This window comes from Oryctolagus cuniculus, chromosome 1, assembly GCF_964237555.1.
Source record: "Oryctolagus cuniculus chromosome 1, mOryCun1.1, whole genome shotgun sequence".
Taxonomy (NCBI): Eukaryota; Metazoa; Chordata; class Mammalia; order Lagomorpha; family Leporidae; genus Oryctolagus; species Oryctolagus cuniculus.
Genome location: NC_091432.1, coordinates 180,302,997 through 180,316,331, shown reverse-complemented (window position 1 = coordinate 180,316,331; position 13,335 = coordinate 180,302,997). Strand labels below are relative to the sequence as shown.

Below are 13,335 nucleotides of genomic sequence, written 5' to 3'. Positions count from 1 at the left end.
AAGAGGGGCACATCCCAGCAGACTATATGTGTATTAAAAAAATACTTGAAAGGGAAGAAAAAGTATCACACAGGTCACAGCAGCAGTCTCAATAGACCCCTCAGGGATTTCAACTCGTCTTGGCCTTGTCATCCTCTATGCAGCTTTCCACCCGGCCCAGAAAACGTCGATAGGAAAATGTTTGAGGGGCCTCTGGTGGAAATTTTTTCATTCTTTCTGCATTGACAGGATGCCAAATCAATATTTACTTCCCACTAACAAGCTGCTCGAGGTCTCAGTAGAAAATATTGTAGAGAATGCGGGAAGACACAGTAATAAACAGCTGTCTGGCTGTGAGGAAAACATGAATTGACTGGAAACAGGTCCATAGCAAAAGGTCACTGAAACCCATGAACTCCTCAGGTGTCCACATCAACTACTAACTTTAAAGACACATAATAAAGAATCTCTTTTCCTACGAGGTCTAAGAGAATGCATCCTTTTCAGTCTAGCAAGCATAGAGGTTGACTCAATAATTTAATTAATGCATTTGTTAAGACTCATGTTGGCTCTTTCCCCAGGCATGAGTTTCATTTGTTACGTCCAAAAGTACAAATAGAGGGTTAACTTTCCTGCCTACCTATCAGAATAAATAATGGGTAAATGTTTACAAAAAGTTAGACATCTAGTCAAACTGTTAGGCTTGAAATTTTTACTTGCAGGTTTTAATATGTGAGGCAGAACAATGAAATACCTGTCCTTCAAGAAGTTTCTGAATGTACAACAGCCATTCCTTGTCATTTTCAGCATCCATCTTTGTCTTTTCAGTTTCCTAAAAGAAGAAAATAAAAACACAGGTGCTAACGCCACGCCTATGAACTTGACCACAGACGTAGATATAGAATAAATCTAGAAGTGTGACAGTATAATCAGCTTCAGCAAAGGGCCACTTGTCCCCTCAATGAAGAAATGTTTAAATCTATGCTCTTTCATATTTAATTCACAAAGGTTTATCCATAATCCAAAAATGTTTCATTTTTTTCCTTCACAGTGGAACTCAAAGTCAGGACTGAGATGGGGTGAAAATGATTAAAATGAAATGAGAAGTAAGATAGAGGGGTTTAAAAGAATCATTTGAAGATGAATAACATAAAACCTTACACTGATTTTCAACAAATAACTAAGGGCTAACTGCTACAATTACAAATATTGTAGAACATGGAATGACTCTGGTATATTTAAATACTTGTTGATTTAAAATATTCAGTAGGTTACTGACAGGCAAGGGCCACTCCAAAATAAAGTGCTGTAAGTAAACAAGTCACTAAATATTTGCACCCATCAAGTATCAAGATGAAATGTTTCTGAAAATCATAATGTACTTACATATGCAGATGAGACACTTAAAATCATAACTTGGCTGACCAAGAAAGGGAATCACTTGAAAACTAACATTTGTTGAAATTTATTGTATACCAGGTATCATACAATGCAGGTAGAGGCTATTGCAGGTATTTAAAAATTATTTGAGAGAAAGACAGAGACACACACAGGGAGGAAGGGAAACAAGCGGAGTGGGGCGGGGTGGGGGGAGAGCATTAGCTCACTCACTTTGCTCTAATCCTCTGGTTCTGTGCCCAGATGCCTACAACAACAGGAGCTGGGGCAAAGCCAAAGGCAGGAACTGAGAACTTAATGCAGGTCTTCCATGTGGGTGGCAGGGATCCAACTACCCAAGTCATCACTACGGTCTCCCAGTGTGCACTGGCAGAAACTGGAGTCAGGAGCTGGGGCCGAGAATTCAACCTAGGTAATCTGCTGTGGGAAGCTGGTGTGTTAACCATTAAACGTCTGCTCAGGCTGTCACAGTTTTTGACATGAACTTACTATGTAGTGTGATATAGTTTAAAAAACACAAGTTAGCTGGTCTGAGCTCTGTTTGGGCAAGGCACTCAATTCCTTATACTTCTGAAAGATGTGTAAGATGATCACTCTAGGTAAGTTCTGATCTATAATTAAACATACCAAGGTGCACTGATCCTATCTAGAACACTGTATTGATACTGTAGTCCTTCTTCTTCCGGGAGGGCCTTCTTTTAAGTGTGTGAAATGCATACTGCAGTGCTGTGCACCCTGGTTTCAGATTGCACCTGGCCAGAGGCAGAGGTGGCATTTCTTCCCTGCACTGTCTTCACTGCACATAGTTTCTGGGACTATAGGGACCTTTTTCTAATTCATATATTCAAATGGGATAACTTTTTCAAATTTGCCCATCCAAAGGGAGTACTTCTTTCTGTTAGCCCATAGAGGGCATTTTAGAGACCAATCAAAGGCAGTAGCTCTGTGTTCTAGAATACACACACAAGTTTATTTATGCAAGTACATACATAGTTGTGCACTTACATGCATACACATCCAACATGAATTCCACTAAATCTACTTGTTTTAAAGCCTCTAGCAACAGCAGAGGCCTCAGTCTCAATATTTGGTTACGTTTCTCATTATCAATCAACACATTTTAATTACATGTTTGTATTAAGATAGCTAACATCCTGGCCAGACATGCTATTATCTCCCACGTCTTTAAAAAACAAAAAGATTTATTTATTTATTTTGTAATTCAGAGTTACAAAGAGAGAGGGAGAGACAGAGAGAGATCGTCCATCTGAAGGTTCACTTCCCAGATGGCCACAGTGGCCAGGGCTGGGCCAGGCTGAAGCCAGGAGCCAGGAGCTTTCTTCTGAGTTTCCTACATGGATGGCAGAGGCCCAAGCATTTGGGCCATCTACCACTGCTTTTTCCAGGTCATAAACAGGGAACTGGATAGGAAGTGGAACAGCTGGGACTCAAACTAGCACCCATTTAGGATGCCAGTGTTGCAGGCAGTGGTTTTACTCACTATACCACAATGCCAACCCCTCCCATATGGCTTATATTTGATACTGTATCTGATAATTCTCTTACATTTAAAAGTTCAGAATTTGGTAGCAAGTCACAGATATTGTGATAAAATTGCTGAAAACAGGAAACTGATAATTCATCATCCTGTTCACCATAAGATGGAGATAATCTCCGCAGGATTCCTTTGGCCTCTTTTCAAAGAATTCTTGACAGTGTAAAAACCTTTACAAATTATAGATCGTCTATTCTGAAAGGTGTTTTAGAAGCTGATGGTGAGGCGGGGGTCTGGGGGGTAGACAGAGGATGGTCACATACAAACATTTAAGTCTACTGATTTATTTATGCTTTGAGCAAATCTTTATTGGGATGCTACTAGTGCCATTATCTCTTTAATATTTCCAAACAATAAAAATTATAATATTTGTGATTAAAGTTCAGAGGCACAGGGCAACAGGATTGAGCATTCTCCAAAAGCTTCACTGAAGACTGAGCAGGTGAGACTCTGCTGGTTATGAAATAGTGGCCATGCCACACGTGCAGTGATCCCGGGAGCTGTGATACGCTACTGAAGAGTCACAGACACATGCATACAAGTTCACTCACACCAGAATAGTTCACCTAATTTAAAGCAATAAATATATTTTCAAGAATATATTGATCAACAATAATTTTGAAGTTAGCCAGGAAAGTCAATAGATTCACCACTTCTTAAAAATCTCTCACATGGGAGAAAAATATTCAATCAATGGTGACCATGCTTAACTAAATCCATTCAAACTAGTTTAATTAAAAATATCACTTACAAGATATATAATATGATTAACTAAATTAAAGAAAATGGAGCAGACAGAGGAGGATAACTGACTTGAATTACAAACAAGCAATTTAAAATGTTCTGTCCACCAACTTATTTCTATATTATACAATAGGTTTCTCTAAAGGTTTTGTGAATTGACAACTTAAAAATCTTACCTTAATGAATATTATCTTAAATATGAGATTCTAAGAATTATAATCAAATAAAATATGAACTTAAATTCAATGAGCAATGAGATCTTTACTGATGCACACTTAAATGATCTTACCTCTTCATCTTCTGTGTCCAATATGTCCTCTAGATCTGACCGTGAAATGTTCAGGATAGAAGCTGCCAAGGTCTGGGCTTTATGGGTTGAGGTTTTACAAGCAACCCTGTTTTTCTGCATTTTTTTTAGCTCTCTGATTTGTCTTCTTATCACATGGACCTCTTTTTGTAACTCTTTGACCAAACCCTGCAAAATATTGGAAAGAATGTGCACTCATATGGAAATCATAAAGAAGACAAAGCAGTCACGACATAACAATGTGAAGACACAAGCAAATCATTTTTTATTAAGATTACTTTGATTTTATTCATTTTGCAATGTAATGGACAACTTTTTATTTATTGTCAGTATGTAAGAAAAAGAAAAGAAAAGAAAAGAAAAAAAAGTTAAAGAAAAAAAAAAGTTAAATGACTATTTAACCAAACTTGCTGGGTTAACCAAAGCTCTCCTTCCAGTGTAGCAAACTGACATCTTGGTGGGTGAGGCTTGTGGAGAGCCAAACCACTATTCCCATTAATTGACCTGACTCTAAGAGTTAGTTGTATCTGTTCCTAAACTTATATGCATGCACTGTTAACAGGTTAGTCACATAACTCATTTAATTATGAAACGAACGGATGAAAGACAACTTCAGAAAGAGTTGTTCTTACTTTATTAAAACTGGATTAGAAATGCTGCAGAAGGAGTGGTTAAAATTGCAATTATATTATGTGTGGATAAGACAACAATAAAGGATTGGGAAAAGAATCTCAGATTGCTTCCCAGAAGTCTTAAGCTCCCCTTCTGAGAAAGCAATAAATATCAGTCCATACCACGCCTGCGTGTGTGTAAGAGAAACATACTCCTCTCCTGGATGGAGAGGTGGTCTGTGTCCCAGTGCATAGTACTGAGAGCTGGCAGCAGATTACGTGGAGGTTTGGGCTCTTTTTTTCAATATTTGGCTAGCTCAAGGAATGTTGCAATAAATAATGGTGCTTATTTATCAACTTTGTGTTTCTAGGATATAGTCCTAAAAGTGAAGTAGCTGGGACGTAAAAGCATGTGCAACTGTAATTTTGATAGCTGTTATTTCTATCCCTGTTCAACCTTTAAGATAGTACCCATATAAACTTCTACAAAGAGTGCAGGAAAGTACCCACTTCTGTACATAATTAGCAAAACATCAGTCTGGAATTTCAGTGTAGTTTGTTTCACTATATGTTTGTTTCATTTTTTTCTTACTATAAATGAAGCTGAGACTTTTTATTTTTTTTATTTTATTTTTTTGAAAGGCAGAGTGGACAGTGAGAGAGAGAGACAGAGAGAAAGGTCTTCCTTTGCCGTTGGTTCACCCTCCAATGGCCGCCATGGATGGCGCACTGCGGCCGGCACACCGCGCTGATCCGATGGCATGGGGTGCAGGGCCCAAGAACTTGGGCCATGCTCCACTGCACTTCCCTGGCCACAGCAGAGAGCTGGCCTGGAAGAGGGGCAACCGGGACAGAATCTGGCGCCCCGACCGGGACTAGAACCCGGTGTGCTGGCGCCACAAGGTGGAGGATTAGCCTAGTGAGCCGCAGCGCCGGCCGAGAATTACCTTTAAGAGATCATTTTATTTTGTCACTTTTTCTGTTTTTCTTAGTGACTTACAGGAGTTCTTTACACGTTAAGGAAATTATATTTTTACTCTTTTATATATCCAAATGCTTTTGTAATTTATTCTTTTGAGAAATTATAGTATTTTATACCAAGGAAATTTTTATGTATACAAATTAATGAATCTTTTCCTTTCTCCCTTTTGATTTTACTGGGAAACTTTTAAGAATCATATCCCACAATGAGGTATAAGGCCTGTTTTCTTTTAAAGATTTTATTTATTTATTTGAGAGGTAGAGTTACAGACAGCGAGAGGGAGAGACAGAGAGAAAGGTCTTCCTTCCACTGGTTCACTCCCCAAATGGCCGCAATGGCTGGAGCTGTGCTGATCCGAAGCCAGGAGCCAGGTGCTTTTTCCTGGTCTCCCATGTGTGTGCAGGGGCCCAAGCACTTGGGCCATCTTCTGCTGCTTCTCCAGGCCATAGCAGAGAGCTGGATTGGAAGAAGAGCAGTCGGGACTAGAACCGGTATCCATTTGGGATGCCGGAACCACAGGTGGAGGATTAACCTACTGCATCATATTTTCAAACTATGATTTTTTTTCTCTGACACATGTTTTTTCAGTCTGAAATATTTTATCCACTTGTAATCCTTTATAAAATTATCATCGTATCACCACTTGGCAAGTAGTCTATTTCTCCCCACTAATTTCATAAGGCGAGTTTCTCAACTTCCTATTCTGTTCCACCTCTCCTTCTATTAGTAAAGCTTTCTTTTAACTAGTAAGTCTTCATAATAAATTTTAACATCTGATTAGTCTGATTACTCTCTTATTACTGTTCTCTCAACACCAGATTTTTCTTGGATATTTTTGCTTCTATAGTTTTACATATGAATTTCAAAATCAGCCTGTGATCCCCTACCAACCCTGAAATCATACTGGTAATTTTATTTACATGACATTTTATTTGGGTTATGTTAACACTGCAGGGTGTTGAGTTTTCCTAACGAAAGAATATAGTATTTCTTTCTATTTAAGTCTGGGTTTCTAAGGATCACTTTAAAATTTTTCTCTTTACAGATCTAGCTTATTCCTGGGCATTTTACCTTTTTTTTTTTTTTTTTTTACAGGCAGAGTGGACAGTGAGAGAGAGAGAGAGAATCTTTTGCCATTGGTTCACCCTCCAATGGCCACCGTGCTGCAGCCGGCGCACCGCGCCCATCCGAAGGCAGGAGCCAGGAGCCAGGTGCTTCTTCTGGTCTCCCATGGGGTGCAGGGCCCAAGCACTTGGGCCATCCTCCACTGCACTCCCGGGCCACAGCAGAGAGCTGGCCTGGAAGAGGGGCAACTGGGATAGAATCCAGTGCCCCGACCGGGACTAGAACCCGGTGTGCCAGTGCCACTAGGCAGAGGATTAGCCTATTGAGCCGCGGCGCCGGCCCGGCATTTCACTTTTTATACTACTTTGGCTACTTCCAACACTGATTCTTGTAGCTATTTTCTTATTTGTGGTGCAAGTTGTTCTGATGTTTCTTCTTTAGCTTCCAGGCATTCAGAGTTGGAGTTTTATTTTTCATTTTCCTATTTTTATACCTCTAAATTCTTTCTCTTTCCTTTTATAACTGGTCAAATTTTTTGAACAATCTTAGATATGTTTACATTGTGAACATATTCGACTTTTTCTTGATTTTAGTGTTAGTCCTTCTATTTCCCTGGAATCATTTCATCAACTGTGAGTCAACACAGTGATATGATAATATATCAAGAAACTAACTGGGGTGGGTGTTTTGGACTAGTAGCTAAAATGCTACTTAGATCACTGGCATCTCATATCACAGTGCCTGGGTTTGAGCCCCAGCTCTATTCCCTATTCCAGCTTCTTGTGGACCCAGGGAGGCAGGAGGTGATGGCTCAAGTACTTGGGTCACTAATACCCACATAGGAGATCCAGATTAAGCTCCTGGCTTGTGGCATCAGCCTGGTCCAGTCCTGGCTTTTGCAGACATCTGAGGAGTGAACCAGGCAATGGGAAATCTTTGTCTGTCTTTATCTTTCCAATAAATAAATAATGTTAATGAAGAAATCTTTTAAAAAAAGTAATGATATACTTTTATGTCTTCCAGAAACTGATATCAAATTATCTTAATCCAATTTAGCGCTCATACAGACTGCTACATTACTATCATAAATGTATTACTAGAATTAGTGATAATTTTTAAAAAAAATTATTTATTTATTTGAAAGGCAAAGTTACAGAGAGGCAGAGGGAAAGGGAAAGGGAAAGGGAAAGAGAGAGAGAGAGAGAGAGAGAGAGAGAGAGAGAGAGAGAAAGTCTTTCATCTGCTGGTTCACTCCCCAGATGGCTGCAATGGCTGCAGCTGTGCCAATCCAAACTCAGGAGCCAGGAGTTTCTTCTGGGTCTTCCATGCAGGTGCAGGAGCCTAAGGACTTGGGTCATCTTCCTCTGCTTTTCCAGCCATAGCAGAGAGCTGGGTTGGAAGTGGAGCAGCCGGGACTCAAACTGGCACCCATAGGAATGGTAGCACTGCAAGTGAGGGCTTCACCTGCTACATCACAGCGCTAGCCCCAGTAATTTTCTTAGAATTGAGTTATCCTTGCATCTCTAGAATAAATTTCAGTTGGTTGTGATATTATTTTTTGATGTGCTCTTGAATTCTATCTGCATATATATATATATATATGTAGTTTTCTTTTTCATTTTATTTGAAAGGCAGAAAGACAGGGAAAGAGTGAATTTATGGAGGAGTACAATTAGGAAACACACAGTAAACTTAAGAAGGCAGGATTGGGAAGTAGGAGAAGTAGAACCGCACTGCAGTTCCCAAAGAGTTCACACCACCTGAGCTCTGGAGACTTTCAGATTTCTCTCACTTTGGTTTTTGCTCTCCACCCCTCCCCCAACCCCACCACTCCACTCCCGCCCTGTAAAACTGACATGAACATTTTACTTAACCGTTCTTTACAAGTCCAGAAACTATAATATATCCAGTGCATGACAGATATACAGGGATAGATCTTCCATCTACTGACTCATTCACTCCCCAAATGCACACAACTGCTGGGACTAGGCCAGGCTGAAGCCTGGGATCTGGAACTCCATCTTGATCTCCCATATGATTGGTAGAGACCCAATTACTTATGCCATCATCTACTGCCTCTCACGGTGCACAACTGCAGGGAAATCTGGAATCAGAAGCATAGCCAAGAATTGAACCCAGACACACTGATATGAGACGTGAGAGTCCCAAGTGGTGTCTTAATAGCTGAACCAAATGCCTGCCCCTATCAACTCAATGGCTTCATGTTATTATTATTATTATATATATACTATATTATTAAGAGATTTTTCATTTCTGGAAACAATTTTAGATGACAGCATTCAATATATTTGTTTTATTCCATTGTTTTGGTTTGTTTTTTAAGATTCCAGTTATATGTATATTGAATCTTGTCATCTGCTCCATAAATCCATTTGCCCCCAATATGCTTTGTTAAAAAATTGGGGCATAATCAGAATGAAGTACAGATTTTTAACAGTTTAGTTTAATAAGTTTTGGAAGTTGTATGCATCTGTGTAACTACCAACCTGAAGTCAGAAATCTTCATCTTCCAGTCATTTCCTCGATGTCACTTCTTAGTCAACGCCTTCCACACTCAGTAAGCAACACTTTTGATTTATATTATCTTAATTCTGCCTGCCTTACAATGTCACACAAATGAAAAAAAATATTATGTACTCTTTCATGTGTGATTTCTATAAGATTTATTTACTTGAAAGAGTTACAGAGAAAAGGAGAGAGAGAGAGAGAGAGAGAGAGAGAGAACGAACTGAAGCCAGGAAACATGAGCTTCATCCGGGTCTCCCACATTGGGGGCAGGGGCTCAAGTATTGTATTATCTTTCACTGCTTTCCAAGGTGATTAGCAGAGAGCTGGATCAGAACTGGAGCTGCCAGACATGAACCAGCACTGATATGGGGTGCCGGTGTCACAAATGGTGGCTTTACCTGCTATGCTACAACACCAGCCCTTCATGTCTGATTTTTTTAGTTAACATGAGGTTCTTAAGATTCATACATATTATTATATGTATTCATATATATGTTCTTTCTCTCTTTAATTTATTATAAAAGACATAATTATATGCAATAATATCAACATATTTATGAATATTTATTTATTTAAGAAGCAGGGAGATAGAGACAAACAGAGAAAAGAGAGCTTTCACCTGCTGGTTCACCCACCAAATGCCAGTTAATGGCCAGGGAAAGGCCAGGCAGAATCTGGTAGCCAGGAACCAAGTCAAGATCTCCCACACAGTGGCTGGGACACAGCTACTTGAGCCACCATCTGCAGTCTCCTGGGGTGCACATTAGCAGGAAGCTGGAGTCCTGAGTAGAGCCAGGCTCCAACCCAAGCACTTCAACATGAGGTGTGGGCATGCCAACCAGCCATTTAACTGCTGGGCAAATGCTTTCCCCAAGTTCAACATTTTAAAGTATACAATTTGATTAACTATAATACACACACAGGAAATTATCAAAACATATACATTTTTCTGTGATGATTTCTTTTACTTCCTTGCTTTATCTGCCAGCAAGCTTTTATCTGATAATATTGTCTCACATTTTACACTAAATCTTCACACTTATTTCTACCACTCACAGTGCCTTTTAGAGGTGATTATACGATTAATATTTTAAATTCATAGTAAAATTTTTCTATCTTTTGTTTAGCAAATTATCTCTGGTGAAATTTTCCTCCTATCATTTACTTTTCCTGTGTCTTCCCTCTTCTTTCATTCTAATATATTTGTAGACACATGGTGTGGGTTTATTTTTCAGTACTCATTTTTGAAGAAGAGCTTTTCCTAGACCACCTAATTTTAGAAAGTTTTATGGCAAGGAGCCTGCGCCACGTTCTAGGCTAGTGGAATTTTACATATGTATTTAAGAGAATTTTTAAAAGATATATATATATATATATCTTTAAATATATATATTATCTATTATATATAAATATATATTATATATCTTTTAAAAAGATAGATAGATAGATAGATAGATAGATAGATAGAAAGAGAATCTTCCATGGGTTGGTTCACTCCCCAAATGTTGACATGGGCCAGAATTCCATCTGGGTCTCCCATGTGGGTGGCAGTGGCCTAAGTACCTGAACCATCATGCACTGTCTTTCTTGGCATTAGGAAGGATCTGGAAAAGAAGTGGAACACCCAGGGCTTGAATGAGAACTTCAAGATGGGATACTTAACTCACTACAGCAGAAGGCTTCTACCTAGGTAAGTCTCAATTGTATAGTTTCATGAGCTTTTACAAATAAAAACTTTTGGTAACCTTGGAAAACCTACATTCAGATCAAAATAAAAAACATTTCCCTTTCTACAAAAGGTTTGCTTATGGGGACTGCATTATGGCATAGCGGGTAAAGCTGCCACCTATGACACCGGTATCCCACATGGGCACCAGTTCCCATCCCAGCTGTACCACTTCTGATCCAGATCCCTATTACTGGCCTGGGAGAGTGGCAGAGGATGACCCAAGTGCTTGGGCTCCTGCACTCATATGGGAGAACTGTAGAAAGCTCTTTGCTCCTGGCTTCGTACCGGCCCAGCTCCAGTTGTTATGGCTATTTGGGCAATGAGCAAAGGAATGAAAAATTGTTCTCTGTAACTCTGCCTTTCAAATAAATAAATAAGTATCTTTTTTTTAACTTTTATTTAATGAATATAAATTTCCAAAGTACAGAATATGGATTACAATGGCTTCCCCCCCAATAACGTCCCTCCCACCCACAACCCTCCCCTTTCCCACTCCCTCTCCCCTTCCATTCACATCAAGATTCATTTTCGATTCTCTTTATCTACAGAAGATCAGTTTAGCATACATTAAGTAAAGATTTCAACAGTTTGGTCCCACACAGAAACATAAAGTGAAAAATAATAGATGATTTTTTAAATGATGATGAAATCAGATCAGACCTATTGTCATGTTTAATCCCAGTGAGAGTCAAGTTGGGAATTGATAATTTCTTCTTCTTCTTTTTTTTTTTTTACAGATCAGTTTAGTATACATTAAGTAAAGAGTTCAACAGTTTGCACCCCCATAGAACCACAAAGTGAAATATACTGTTTGAGTACTCGTTATAGCATTAAATCTCAATGTACAGCACATTAAGGACAGAGATCCTACATGAGGAGTAAGTGCACAGTGACTCCTGTTGTTGACTTTACCAATTGACACTCCTGTCTATGGCATCAGTAATCTCCCTATGCTCCAGTCATGAGTTTCCAAGGCTATGGAAGCCCTCTGAGTTCTCCGACTCTTATCTTGTTTAGACAAGGTCATAGTCAAAGTGGAGGTTCTCTCCTCCCTTCAGAGAAAGGTACCTCCTTCTTTGAAGACCTGTTGTTTCCACTGGGATCTCACTCACAGAGATCTTTCATTTAGGTGTTTTTTTTTTTTTTTTTTTTTTTTTTTTTTTCCTGAGTGTCTTGGCTTTCCATGCCTGAAATACTCTCGTGGGCTTTTCAGCCAGATCGGAATGCCTTTAGGGCTGATTCTGAGGCCAGAGTGCTGTTTAGGACATCTGCCATTCTATGAGTCTGCTGAGTATCTCGCTTCCAATGTTGGATCACTCTCCCCTTTATTTATTCTATTGGTTAGTATTAGCAGGTACTAGACTTGTTTATGTGCTCCCTTTGACTCTTAGTCCTTTCATTATGATCAATTGTGAACTGAAATTGATCACTTGGACTAGTGAGATGGCATTGGTACATGCCACCTTGATGGGATTAAATTGGAGTCCCCTGGTATGTTTCTAACTCTACCATTTGGGGCAAGTCAGCTTGAGCATGTCCCAAATTGTACATCTCTTCCCTCTCTTATTCCCACTCTTATGTTTAACAGGGATCACATTTCAGTTAAATTTCAACACTTAAGAATAACTGTGTATTAATTAAACCAGTCATATTAAGTAGAACAGACAAAAAAAACTACTAAGAGGGATAATGTATCAAGTTGTTCATTAAAGAAGTTTGCTTATGTCCTTTTCCAGACAATCTTCAGTCCCAGAAACAAGATTTTTTGTTTTGTTTTGTTCTGATTTGCAGTTCCCTGTTGATTTGTGATATTCAGCCTCTTTGAATGTAACTGTTGGCCATCTTGAAAAACATCTGTGAAGTCCTTTTCCAAGTTTTATTCAAATTATTTGCTTTTTGGCTATTGAATTGAGTTCCTTTTATATAATTATCACATATATGATTTGCAAATATCATCTCTTATTTCATTGTTGCCTTTTACTTTGCTGATTGTTTCCTTTGATGTGCATAAGCTTTTTAGTTTGACTTCCTCAGATATATTTCTTGTGCTTTTGGTATCAGATGCCAAACAAAAGCAAAAACAAAACATTGCTGAGACCAGTGTCAGGGAGGTTACACCTATATTTTATTGTAGGTGTTTTTTAAATATTTATTTTATTTATTTGAAAGACAGAGTTACAGAGAGAGGTCTGATATTTAACTTTTTATTCATTTCTAGTTACCTTTTGTGAACAATGAAGATAGGCGGTTAATTTCACTCTTTCCCAAGGTTGCATCTAGTTTGCCCAGTACCATGTATTGAAGATGATCTTTTTCCCATTGGGTACTTATTCTTGATGGCTTGTCATATATTAGCTGAGCACCATTTATTTATGGGTTTATTTCCAAGCTCTCTATTCTATCAGTTCATGTTTCTTGTTTTGTGCCAGTACCACA

The 13,335-nt window shown here is 38.8% G+C and overlaps 1 protein-coding gene across 17 annotated transcripts in view; it reads right to left on the bottom strand.

Moving 5' to 3' along the window:
* Window positions 1–13,335, bottom strand: part of CNTLN (centlein) — a 396,518-nt gene that overhangs the window by 15,840 nt on the left and 367,343 nt on the right. For all 17 annotated transcript variants that reach the window (XM_051845306.2, XM_070052667.1, XM_051845229.2 and 14 more), the window contains 2 exons: window positions 3,966–4,151; window positions 734–811 (listed from right to left, as the gene is read on the bottom strand). In XM_051845306.2, coding sequence (XP_051701266.2) covers window positions 734–811; window positions 3,966–4,151 — 264 coding nt within the window. The remainder of the gene's footprint in view (window positions 1–733; window positions 812–3,965; window positions 4,152–13,335) is intronic.